General features: G+C 45.9%; 1 protein-coding gene across 1 annotated transcript in view; it reads right to left on the bottom strand.

Annotated features, from left to right (window-relative positions):
• Positions 1-13949, bottom strand: part of DDX21 (DExD-box helicase 21) — a 68220-nt gene that overhangs the window by 11745 nt on the left and 42526 nt on the right. The window contains exon 8 of the mRNA XM_019507850.1: positions 1028-1189. Within this exon, the coding sequence (XP_019363395.1) occupies positions 1028-1189 (162 nt within the window). The remainder of the gene's footprint in view (positions 1-1027; positions 1190-13949) is intronic.

Below are 13949 nucleotides of genomic sequence, written 5' to 3' on the forward strand. Positions count from 1 at the left end.
GCTCTTGGGGCAGGCGGTGGTGGCTCCAAGAGGGGGGTCTATGGTGAAATCTGAGGTGGCTGCAGCCCTCCCCGTAGCTCCCTCCCAGCACTGCTGCTGCCGCCTGCCCCAAGCACAGCCCAGGCCAGCCCCCACTGGGAAAAGCCTGGTGCAACCCTGGCCCCAGCACACAGCTGCAGCCTGCCCTGCGCAGATCCAGGGGCACATGCCCCTCCCATGCCCTCCTGGGGTGCATACAATTAGAGAAGCCACCCTCCTCCCATATGAGCCATGACTCCTTCCCACACCCAGCCTGGGCAGTGCCTGCCCCACTCTCTCCCTCACCACAGGAGCCTTGATCTGCCCCCACCCCATGCCCCTTCTCTCTCTCCTCCCCTTCCACCACAATGCACTTACCAGCTGGACACAGCTGTATCAGAAATCAGATCACTATCGGCCAAAGAAGTAGTGGCAAAAACCAATATAACTAACCCAGCAGCACAGAAAAATAAATGCTGTTCTTCCCATTACAAGTAATCTATGTGCAATAGGTCTTCATAAAGGAAGTGTGCTCTTACAGACCATTTGGAAATTAAAGTGACTTTTACAACATCTCTTTTGGTAACCACAAAAACAAAGACCTTGCAGGACAAAAATGGGAGAATGACACCAGATACAGCCTGGATATATCATAGACTTTAATGAATCAAGGCTCCACACATACCAAACAATTTAGAAACTGGACTGGAAAAACAGATGAACTTCAAAATAAGGTAAAAAAGTACAGAAAAGATTTTGGAGGACATCTTAAAATATACAAAATAAAAAGGGGGTGGCGAACCTGATCAATGTACAAAATGCAGTTGTTCAACAGGAAAATTCTGTACCTGTTGTAACAGGAAAAAAACCTACTCCAAGGATGACTCTCAAATTTACATCATCAATAAATCAGGACATTATTCCTTTGAAACAGATAAAATACTGAGATGTTGTTGCTGCCCTTTCATATAAGGATAAATTACTGACTAATTTCTCCTCTGTCTCTTACCTTTGGTGGTGAACTTTGTACAACCAGGTCAACTTCAGGGATATCTAAACCCCGGGCAGCTACATTGGTTGCAACAAGGACTTCAAATAAGCCATTTCTAAAACCTTTCAATGTGATTTCTCTCTGTTTTTGAGGAATGTCACCATGTAGGACTTGGGCATCCTGTAAGAATACATAATTAAGATTTAATGCAACAGAATGGAGCTCAGTAGTACTATCCAGTTGACACAGATTCCAAAATCTACTGGTTCTATGCTATCCTAATGCCAATCACAGCAATAGCCATATTGCTGATATAAAAAAAGGTAAGCATGATACCAGAATTACAGTTATAATTATTTCTGATAGATTTCATCTTATTATTCGTATAGCACCACAGTCCCACATGATTTATAGGCTGATATGCAATAAGACCCAATTCTGATTCACTTATACTTGAGGACCTGCCTAATTCATGGGAACTGCCTCCTGTTTTTGCAGTCTGAGCACAGCACCAGTTGCCATTTCTGCCCCCTCCCCCCCTCTCCTGTGCTTCAGGATAATACGGCTTCCTGCCTCTGGTTTAGCTCCCCCCCCACATGCTGACTGTTTCCCAGCTTTTTTGCAGTCCCCACACTTTTTGTTGCATGAGACCTACCACATTCACAGTTTACATGAAAATCGTGAAATCGGTAGGTCCCTACTTATACTAGTTAATTGGAAGTAACTCTATTTGAAACTAGTGCAAGATCAGACTCAAGATTAAGTACTCTGTACTGAGGAGCTTGCTAGAGGTAGAAAGCATTTGATATGATGTTGCTAGGGGTAGCCAAGTTTAAATTATATCTGATATTTACAGAAAAGTGGTTTGAATCTAAATAAGTGACAAAGTGGGAACTTGTAATTGAACTCTAAGAGATCATGAGCATTTGCTGAAGTGGAAATTATCAGTACATCTGAGAGAATTTCAAACTCACTTCACTCCAAAGGACTTATATTAGCATAAAAATGTAAGTATGTGTGTGTGTCAATACATAACAAGTTAAAGTTATTAGCTGGTTTACTGCTAATGCACCAAACAGATTAAAATCAAGCCAATCAATTACCTGTTTGACCTATACAGTACTTGATTAAATAATGAACATATATGTACTCATATATACTCACCTCTCATTTCAACATCAAAATAAAATTTGCTCCATGTAAATTAAGGATTATCATTACTGGGGGATGAAATGCAAAGTGCAAGTAGCCTAGCTAGTGGACCACCTAAAACCTAAATTAAAGATTTAAACACTTGTTAAAGAAAAGTGCACCTTCAGTCCTGTAACGTGTGTATCCCATATGCCAATTATTCAAACGATGCATTCTTTTAAAATTCAGAAATTTAAATATCAGGTTAGTATGAGGTGGGGTATTTATATTCTACTATTGTTAGTAATTGTTCAGTGTTAGCTGTAAGTTTAGCACTGCACAGTACACAAAAAGAAAAGCTGTTATCCTGAACAGTTTTACAGTCAAGCAAAACCTGACATGATAATGGTCAAGGAGGATAAGCTTCTGGTTTCAGACACCTGAAATATTTTTAAAAGTGTCTCATGGACAAACGATAGAATTTTAGATTCCTATTGACTTTATTTGCATGGCTATGATCCCATCCTCACATTGCAGATTTATAACCTAGATGCCTAATAATACAACCATCTTTTCAGAAACCAAATACCTGTCTGAGCGAAGCATTCTGTGCTAGTTCACTTGCATCCTTTTTGGTCTCACAAAAGATAATTGTCCGTCCATAACTGCCACTGTAGACCTGAATAACATCACCAATAACGGCTGCTCTCTGAGACCAATGACACTCAATAGCCAAATGCTGTCAGGGAAAGAAAATCCATCTATGTTGTATCTATTGTTACTCAAAAGAAAAGTAGCAAAACAAAGCTTAACATATTTTGAAGTTACTCTAAAAAATTTTTTTAATTAAAAAAAACCAACAACAAAAACCCACCCAGAAAACAAATTCATATAAGAAATACTGTTCATCTAAAAATGCTTTACATGGCTTAATCTAATCTGACAGCTAACCAACAGCAACTTAAAGTAATTGCTGACCTTTTAAATGTAGGAACTGTAATCCATATCATCCATACTGTACATCTCTAGAACTGATGCTACTTAGTAATAACACTACTTACATCTACAGTCATAGCAGTCCTTTGAGTCTTCCTTCCAATGAGGTCAATCTGTTCATAACTGGATTTCATGTATTTCTTACCCACATCATACACCCAATGTGGACAAGTTGCAGAAAACAACAGTGTCTGGGGGTTGTCTTCAGAATCTTTGAAAGAAAGCACATACCATCAATAATCCTAGCAGTACTTATAACAAGAGAATTCACGTTTCACATATTCCATATTATGGCCTGTTTATAAAGCAGTAAAGACAATATCGAAATTTGGGAAGCATACAAAATTTAACAATCAAACAGAAAAGCATTTTAAGGCACTCAACAAAAAAATAAGAAAATATGATAAGTGTTGATAAACAGCTGAAGTGGAGCAAGTGCAAGCCTACTTGAAGTCAAAAAATGAAGGAAAAATATTAATGATGAGTCAGATCAATATAGATCTAATTTGTTCAAAAGGAAAGGCAAGGGATAGGCAAATCTCATTTGAATTTCTAGTTCTGTAGACATGATGCAAAGCCTACTCAAATAACCAGAAGCCTTTTCACATAGCTGAATGGACTAAAGATAATTCACTTTATTTTCCTGATAAATCAGAAGGATTTACTTTCCAGAAATGCAGACAATAAATTTGCACACTTACCTTTCTTGTAAGCAAACGTTAAAATTTCTTCTACTTGCTCAGCAAAGCCCATGTCTAACATTTGATCAACTTCATCCAGAACAACATGCTTCACGTTGGAAAGGTTCAGCTTCCCATTTTGAAGATGGTCTTTGATTCGACCCGGAGTTCCAACTAAGATGTCAATGCCATTTTGGATGTGAAGAACTGAAGGAAAGGCAGCAAAATAGTATATAAATGAGAGCGAGAGAGAGAGAGAGAGCACGAGCACACAAGCATACAATTTGCATATTGTTATCAAGTTATAGTAATATTTCTAGTCTGAAGACCAGATAACTAGGGCTCCTGCCCTTTCACCTCTGAAAAAAAAAAAAAAAAAAAGAACTGAATTTATTTGGGGTTATAGGTGAACTGATTTAGCTAGTCACTGAAGACCGTCTACAACAGGGGTGTCCAACCTTTTTGAATGTGGGGCCAGATCATGAACTTTTTAATCACCCAGCAGGCCAGCGAGCAATATTCAACCACCCTCTGTCCTGGGCCAGAGAGACCCTGCCTGTGTAGCCCTACTGCACCTGCCTGTTACTACAAGGTTCATGGTAGCTGCTGGTGGGGAGGGGCAGGAGGGACCCATTCTGCATCCAGCCAGCTATTGCCCCAGAGACTGAAGGGGAGAAATAAATAGCTCCACGTCTCCATCCCCCGAACAGCGCAGACCCACAAGCTGGCGCTGCCTGAAGGGGGGTCGGAGCGAGGCAACCGCTGCACCATAGCCCTTCACCTGCCCGGCCACCCATCCACCTGGCCCCACTCTCTGTGGTGCCCAGCTGCCCACGCATGCAACCCTGGTGGCCTCAGCGCTGCAAGCCCGGAGCGCGGGGTCTGGCAGACACTGGCTCCCGCCACTTTGCCCTGCAGAGGTCACGCCAGGACCCCGCCTGCCGAGGCCCCCCATGCTGGCTTCCCATGTGCTGCTGGGGACAGGAGGAGCTCAGCCAGGTTGGCACCAGCCAGCAGAAGCGGCGGCAGATCCATGTGCTGCTCCGGACTGACCGGTGCAAGCAGGGGGAAAATGCAGGTGAGCCCCTGACGCTCTGGCCAGGCTCGTCCCATCCCAAGCAGCACATGGCTCCGCTGCCGCTTCCGCTGGCCAACGCAGACCTGGCCGGGGCTCCTCCCATCCCCAGCAGCACGTGGGAAGCCGACTTCAGCTGTATGCTGCTTTTCCTGGCTGGTGGTGACCCGACTGGGTCGGTCCCATCCGGAGTAGCATACAGATGAAGCCAGCTTCCCACAAGCTGCTGGGGACGGGAAGAACCCGGGTGGGTCTGCACCGGCCAGCAGAAGCAGTGGCGGAGCTGTGCACCAGTCAGGATGGGACGAGCCAGGCCGGAGCTCGGCTGCATTTTTTCGCTACCTGCACCGGTCAGTCCCAAGTGGCACATGGCTCCACCACTGCTTCTGCTGGCTGGTGCTGACCTGGCCAGGCCCCTCCTGTCCCCAACAGCATGTGGGAATCCGGCTTCAGCCGCATGCTGCTCCGGATGAGACAGACTCGCCTGGGTCAGCACCAGCCAGCAGAGGTGGCGGCAGAGCCGTGTGCCGCTCAGGACTGAATGGCGCACGTAGAGGGAAAATGCAGCTGAGCCCTTGCTGCTCCAGCTAGGCTCATCCTGTCCCGAGAGGCACATGGCTACTCCTCTTCCCACACGCACCATATCAGCAACGTCAAGCTGACGCGGTGCATGTGGGAACCTTGTCCTTTTCCCAGCCCTTCAGCAGCCATTAGGAAGCTGCTGAGGTGCTGGGGGAGGGACAAGAGGTGGGAACAAACGAAAACAGTGTTTACTTTCGTTTCCCGTCGCAGCACCTCTGGCCTCAGAAAATGCCTTGGCGGGCTGCATGGCGGCCCGCAGGCCATGTTGGACAAGCCTGCTCTACAAGAAGTGCAATGCTAAAATCAAAAACTATGACATCATCATGAGACTGCCTTCCTTCAGAACCATCTTCATTCAGTTAACTTTAAAAAAACCATCAACATTTTATCAGACTTTAAACTCTTGTCTTCTCTCGTCTTAGTTTCCAGCTTTTCTTTTTCTCTCCCACACATTTGTATAACAACAAAAATCCCATAGAAATCATTCCCAATCTGTTCTTCTGCAACCTTGCCTGTTGTCAGTCTACAGTGGAAACTTGAAATGACAAGTCTGGGAATGAACCCCCCAAAACGCTCATCAGTAACTTTTGAGCTATCTAAGCCGTAAGTGGCAGAACCAGGCAGCTGAAAGCAGTATTAGAAAATAGCCAGAAAAATGTGGAAACAAGAAATTATGAGATATGCTTAGTTTCATTCTCCTCCAAACTGGGATATTAGTATAGTGCACGTATGTGTCCTGTTTTTCTCAAACATTATTCCTGCCAAAGTTTATCTACTCAGGCCCCTAAACAAATGTACAAATAAAGGGGTGATGGAATCTAATGGGCAATCCCCACAATCATGCTTCCTGCCATGCCACATGTGCATGCCAGGAGGCACGACTGTTGTATCAAGTATCAGATCCCATCATGCCTTATTGCTGGTGCACAGGGAACCTGTAATCACAATCCTAGGCTCCCCCTACACTGGCAAGTAGCTAGCTCCCATTGCTGGGAGCCCCAGTTTGGCCACAAGTTCAATTAATGGCATGATAGGAACTGGCCAAAAAGTTATTACACTTCCTTTGGGTACCCTGTTAAGTGTAACATGTGGCAGGGGCCTCAGTTTCAAGATCAGAGATTCATAAAACTGAACAAGTCATTTCAACCATCAAATACAAAATTTAAAAAAGCCAAAATTACTTTTCCCCTTGAACACATACTTGGATAAAGATTTTTGTTAAACATATACACCCAACTTGGATTCTTTCTTTAAGTTTTTTGTTAGTTTGTTTTTAAACAGAGGTGAAACCTTCAGGGGGAAAAAAGTTTTACTCCATGAATACAATACCTGAATGTCAGCCAATACAAGACTGACTTCTACATATTTACTTACTTTGTTCATTATATGGTGTTCCACCATAGAAACAAGCAACTGTGAGTTTCTTTGTGATGTCTTTGAAGTCTCTGGCTACCTGGTTTGCCAGCTCTCTGGTTGGAGCAAGAACTAGCACCTGAAGCGATTAAATAAATAGTCAGAAATCCAGGAACTGGCTTGCAGGGTAGGAAGGGGAGAATATGGAATCAAGGAGATCAGTTACATTGTAGAGTTTGTATGACACTGTTGCCCTTAATTTTCTCCGGCTTTTAAAAACATTTGTTTTTCTATTATTATTTATAATATCATCATTCAGATAATACTACCACCAAGCAACATCAGATAATATTTACACTAAAGACAGGGTAGAGGAATGGGAGGGATGAGTTTCTTATCTTTAAATCAGTGGTGTCCAACCTTTTTGAATGTGGGGCTGGATCATGAACTTTTTAATCACCCAGCAGGCCGGCGAGCAATATTCAACCACCCTCTGTCCTGGGCCAGAGAGACCCTGCCTGTGTAGCCCTACTGCACCTGCCTGTTACTGCAAGGTTCATGGTAGCTGCTGGTGGGGAGGGGCAGGAGGGACCCATTCTGCATCCAGCCAGCTACTGCCCCAGAGACTGAAGGGGAGAAATAAATAGCTCCACGTCTCCATCCCCCGAACAGCGCAGCCCCATGAGCTGGCATTGCCTGAGGGGGGCTGGAGTGAGGCAGCTGCTGCACCATAGCCCCTCACCCACCCACCCGGCCCCACTCACCGTGGTGCCTGGCCGCCCACGCACACAGCCCCGGTGGCCTCAGCGCTGCGAGCCCAGAGCGTGGGGTCTGACAGACACCAGCTCCCACTGCCTCGCCCCGCAGAGGTCACGCCAGGACCCCGCCTGCCAAGGCTCCCCCATGCTGGCTTCCCACATGCTGCTGGGGATGGGAGGAGCCCAGCCAGGTCGGCACCAGCCAGCAAAAGCAGCAGCGGAGCCACGTGCCGCTTGGGACTGACCAGTGCAAGCAGGGGGAAAATGCAGCTGAGCCCCTGCCGCTCTGCCCGGGCTCATCCCATCCCAAGCGGCACATGGCTCCGCCGGCACTTCTGCTGGCCAGTGAAGACCTGGCCGGGTTCCTCCTGTCCCCGGCAGCACGTGGGAAACCGACTTCAGCTGCATGCTGCTTTTCCTGGCCGGTGGTGACCCGGCTGGGTCCATCCCATCCAGAGCAGCAAGCAGCTGAAGCCGGCTTCCCACAAAGCTACTGGGGATGGGAGGAACCCGGCCAAGTCTGCACTGGCCAGCAGAAGCGGCGGTGGAGCCACATGCTGCTCGGGATGGGATGAGCCCGGCCAGGATGGCAGGGGCTCGGCTGCATTTTGCCCCTACCTGCACTGGTCAGTCCTGAGTGGCACATGGCTCCACCGCTGCTACTGCTGGCTGGTGTGATGGGAAACGAAAGTAAACACTGTTTACTTTTGTTCCCACCCCTTGTCCCTCCCCCAGCACCTCAGCAGCTTCCTAATGGCTGCTGAAGGGCTGGGGAAGGGACAAGGTTCCCACACGCACCACGTCAGCTTGACGTTGCCGACACGGTGCGTGTGGGAAGAGCAGAAAATGCCTTGGTGGGCCATATGGCGGCCTGCAGGCTGTATGTTGGACAAGTCTGCTTTAAATGATAAAAAAGCTGAACAACTTAACTGTAGATGCACTAACCTTGAACAGGATCCCTTTACATTGATTTAATAGTTATATCACAATTAAAATACTTACAGAGACCAACTGAACTGGGACTTCCACTGGTAATTTGAGCTACCCAAGCACTAATGATTTGTAACAAGTCCCATTTGCCTGACTGCCGTCCTAAGTGAGTTTACAAGTAAGGGAACAAATTACACAAGAAATCTGCTCACTGGACATTTGAGAATTGAACTGTGGTACTTTATCTGTTTACAGTATGATGGCAAGATAAATCTCAAAAAAATATGACATTGCACTCTGCTATCACCAAGATGCTGCCAAGGACTTGTCATGGTGCAGAGCTGGGCTAGGTGATACCATTCAGGACCAGAAGGGACAGTTAAAAGCCAGAGGGGAGAAGAAAGTAAGCAAGTGACAATATGTCAAATGGGGCCATAAATCTAGCATCAGCTTTTTGTCAAAGCAATTAAGATACCTTTGGTGGACGGCCTCTCTTCCTTTCCTTTATGTCTCCCTGAAGCTTTTCAATCAAAGGAAGAGCAAAAGAAAATGTTTTTCCAGTTCCAGTTCGAGCCTGAGCTATTATATCCTTGCCATCATATATGGGCTGGAAGGTCTTTGCTTGAACAGAAAACAGGTACTTTACTCCTCGAGCTGCAAGACAAGCCAGTAAGATATTTATTAAATGGTGCTATGACTCCACAGAGTCAAATTAAACAGCTGAAAGCCCTGTTATGTGATAACTAACCCAAATCCACAGGACAGATCATGTCAGGTCCTCTATTAGATACTGGCAGTAAACAGCAAATATGCATTTCATTTCATTAATCCTACTCGGCAAAAAAAATTACATTTTTTCTTGAAGCAAAATTTAGTTTCAGGGACAAAAAGGACAACATTTTTATGTTACATTCACCATAAATGTGGCTATAATTTACATTAATATCATTCAAGTTTGTTTTCTGTACAGAACAAATTTAAATTTTCTGTTAAAAACACACGGCCCCCAAAAAACTACTGCCCAGCATCCTATTAAAGTATTAAAGGTGTAACTTCAGAACAATGAAATTTTTAGGTAGCACACACATCAGTCGCCACCACGGAACTCAAAATCTAGAGAGACAACGATCAGAATATGAACTTCACCAAGATTAAAGTTACAAGACAGGACCACTGTAGAAGAGACAATACAACACTAGAGAGAAAACTGTTAAAAGATCTAAGAGCTGAAATGTAACCAATAATGAATCAGATTATTTAAAGCATCACACTTGAAAAAAAATCTACCAATATAACACAATGGAGTTACAGCTACTAAAAACAGTTTTGCAGAAAACACTGTGAGAGTTACAGTAGAGAATAAATGCAATATAACCTATTATATCAGTGGGGCCAACCCTTTTGACACACGTCACAAGCTAGCCTCACACCATTCCTGAGGGCCACTCTGATCCCCTTCCTCTGCCAGATATGTTGCATTGCTTTCTTGTCTGTACTGTGCTCCCTGCTTCATTTCCTGCCCTGCCTTCTACTTCCTGCCTGATTTCATGCTCAGCCTTCTACTTCCTGCTTGTTCCCTGATCTGCCAAGTGCCACAAAGTGCCCATGCTACAGGTCTGTACAGTGCCCTGTCTTATATAATGCTTGTGAGGGAGAAAAGCACAACTACCTTTCTCCAGTGTATACGCAAAAGAAACTGTCGCAGAGGAGATAACCTTGCCTTGATGAGCCCACACTGAGAACTCTCAGTGAAGCTGAAACCCTCCTTAACAGCAGCAAGGGCATATCTCCTAGTTACAGGAGGATCTCAGAAATCAGGACTCCTGGATTTTACTCGCGTTTGTGTCACTAACTGGATAGTTCTGGACAAGTTATTTATAATGTGTTTTTTTGTTAAAGATGGCTCCAAACAGATCAAGAATGCCTTTTGACCCAAAAGTTACCTTTCAGAAGCTCAGCAGTCTCTTTAGAGATAGAAAAATTGGAGAAGGCACCTTCTTTTTCTTCTTCAGTCAGCTCCTATAGATTAAAATAAAACAGCAGATTCAGATAAACTGTAAGAGCCAATTCACTACTCTAATTCATCACAAGCCATTTTAACCTATCAGAGAAAAAAAACAAGTCTGAAGAATAATTTCATTATCAATCTCCTTAATTTGGGGAAAAAGCAGACCCTTAGATAAGTCTCCACCACAATGGAGGCCTGACTGCAGGACAGGTTGGCAGCGTCTCTGGAGCAAGCTCTGGTAGTGGTATAAACTTCTATACAGGCTTCACAAACCCAGTGGTAACCTTGAGTAAGTATTTTGGTTGCAGCCCTCTACCCTGACACTTAAATCCATACTTCTGCATCTTTGCTTCTAATCACAACTCATTCTAATCTTTGCTTCCTAATCCCACCTCTTTAGTGCAAACCCAAATCATCTTTAAAGTGTTCTATTTCCTTGGCCTTTCAAGATACAGCAACATGGTACATATACATTTGGGAGTTAAACAGTTTTTAAACTGTATATACCTTGCGCTATTTGGTCATTTTTATATGCTCTCCAGGAAGAAGAACAAAACATTATTTTGGCACATACTTAAGAAATGAAAATAAATACAAAACACCACAAATACTTATCATGTGAAGTAGAATATTTATGGATGAAAGTTCCTTCACCAAGCAATGGGCAAATAATTTACTTACCATAAGCCATCACCATGCTTATTGACTTTAAATTAAATGAACCAACTTCTTCAAAGGATGAAAACAGATAATTTAAATGACCTATTACATGTTTACCTCACCAACTGTTGGGGTTAGGTTCTGGAAAGTTCCCATGGTTGGTTAAACTAAAGGCTTATGGGAAAAATGGAGTTAGAGACTTGAATACTATACAGAACGGGGTATAAAAATCATTTTTACTTATCTTTAATACATGGGATGGTCAACCAGGCGTAGGCATCCCCCTAAAGGTACTCTGACAGGTTATAGGGGTATGTGCCAACAGGCGGAGACAGAGCACAATCAGGGCACAGCAGCAGCATCTCCCCCAGCACATTCACCTCTTACCCGGGTGAGAAAGAGGAAAAAGGAAGAGGAGGGGAAGGACGCCAGCCCCGCACAGCACACTGTGGTGCTTCCCCAGCCCCACCCATCTGAATGTGGGGGTGAGGGTGTTTTGTGCCCACCGCCAGCAGCACACAATTGGCTAGTCAGCAGCACATGGATGGGGCAGCCGGCAGCAGCAGGAGCCACCTGCCTACACCCCAGCCCACGACCCAGCTCAGGCTCCATTCACCATGAATGGAGGTCCACACACTGCTGTGCAGGGCAGCAGGCACAGCAGCAAGCAAGCCTGTTGTTCCCTGCTGCCCTCCCCCGCGACCCAGCATGGCACGGAGCAGAGAAGCCACACAGAGATCTCCTCATCTGCTGCTGCTCCCCCTGCACTGCCCTGGTGACATGCCTCCTGCACATGGGGCTGCTCCCCTCAAACCAGCAGCAGGCACAGGACACATGTCGCCAGGGCAGCGCAGGGTGAGCAGCAGCCGGTGAGAATATCCCTGTGCAGCTTCTCTGCTTCCTGTGGCACTGAGTCATGGGGGAGGGAAGCAGGGAGGCAGGGAACAGCAAGTAGGCCTGCTGTTTCCTGTCACTATGGGTAGGGCAGTTCCCCACCATCACACACACCTCCAAGAGGGTGGGAGCCACTTTCAGCTGCAGGTGCAGGGGCTGGAGGGGGTACCCTCGGGGCACAGGTAGCAGGCAGCTCGTGAGTGCTGCGATGCTGGGGTGCATGGAGCATCCCACAGAAGTGCAGGGGGCTCCCCAGCACGCTCAGCAACAGACCCGGAAGTGGACCAGAAGCACATCCAGTCCACGGGAGAGCGCACTGGGGGGCCCCCCCTCGCCCCTCCCAGCTTGGTGACTGGTGCCTCCTGAGTCTGGGGAGGCATCTGAGGTCCCCCCATGGCAGATTGCCAAGCCGGGAGATGTGGGAGGGCACCCCCATACACTCCTTGGCATACCTGGAAGTGGACCGGAAGTACTTCGCCACCAAGCACATGGAGGACCACCTCCCCCCCCGTGGGACACTCCACCTGCCCCAGCACTGCAACCAACACAAGCTGCAGTGGTACCTCGAGATATGCAGAAAAACATTTAAAGCTGTGTCTATGGCTGAGTCACTGATTCTGAATCGGCATCAAATCTTCAGGGACAGCGACCCAAATCAATGCACACCCTTACAGGCTACTGTGACTCAAGCAGCCTAAGTTAAGTCAGGAGTTGTCCAACCTCCCCAGACCAAGCAAATTGAGAGGGAACAAGAAGTGGACACTAAAGCAACTTTAAACCATAACTCCAACCCTGCTGGATTTGCCATTACTGTGAAACTTTGTTACAAACTTTGCCCAGAATTATCTGTAGCAGTACCATGCAGATGTATCTAAGCAAGACTGCTAAATTCAGGTAGAATGAGGAGTTGTAGGGTTATGACTTTACCTCCTCTTGATCACTAACACATTCTTCACTCGATGTTTCAAAAGACTTGCACTGAGTTTTTGAGTGAACATCACCATTGCTTGTGGAGGAAGACTTCTCGTGCTCTGAGCTGTTTTCTTTAAAATCTCCATTCACTTTTGTTTTGTTTTTCTTAATTTTTTTGGGTTTAGGAGGATCAAGGTCATTTTCAGAAAAAACATTTTCCTCTTCTTGGGGTATCTGATCTTTTGATTTTTTGCTGTGTTTAGATTTCTTCTCCTTTTTTTCCTTCTAGGAGACATGGAACAAAAACACATGGAAAGCTCTAAATGTTTTTGTCATAAGTACACAGAATACTTGGCATCTGCTCAACATTCACCCAAAGCATGAGATTTGTTACAGGATACAGCCAAGTGAAGAAACACAGAATAAAATTTAGCTCCTACTCTAAATGCTGCCCGGGCTTGAGGGAATCCCCGCAAAGCCTATCACACATGGCCGTGCCTTGTTAATGCCCAAGAAGTGGGGAAACTGGGCTTAGTAAATTACTGATGTCACTAAATCATTCCACAGATGACTTGCATCTGAAGGAGGAAACAGAAAGATTTTGGCTTCCCAGAGTCCTGCTTTCCTTCCCTGAGATAATGCAATGAACTAGAATTGAACTATGCCTGGAGGCAGCAGCATTGACTGAAAGCCAACAGAGATCAAGGCAGATGGGAAGTGTGGAGGGGCCTCCTGAAGCTCTTGACATTCACCTCAGCCTTGTTCAGCAAGTCTGCACCTCTGCCAGCTGCTCCTGGCAGTGGGGCTCCTATTCCACAGCCCTGCCCACCCATTCAACCCTAGCTAAAAACAGGTAAGGAGAAAAGCCTCCAACCAAGCACAGGAAGGCCTGGCTTGGCCCAGCGAGTCTGAGGGGGCGCACCAGTAACCAGCAAGGCAGGGGCCAAAGGAACGACCTGTG

The sequence above is a fragment of the Gavialis gangeticus genome, unplaced genomic scaffold, assembly GCF_001723915.1.
Source record: "Gavialis gangeticus isolate Ggan-Ray unplaced genomic scaffold, GavGan_comp1, whole genome shotgun sequence".
NCBI classification, from domain to species: Eukaryota; Metazoa; Chordata; order Crocodylia; family Gavialidae; genus Gavialis; species Gavialis gangeticus.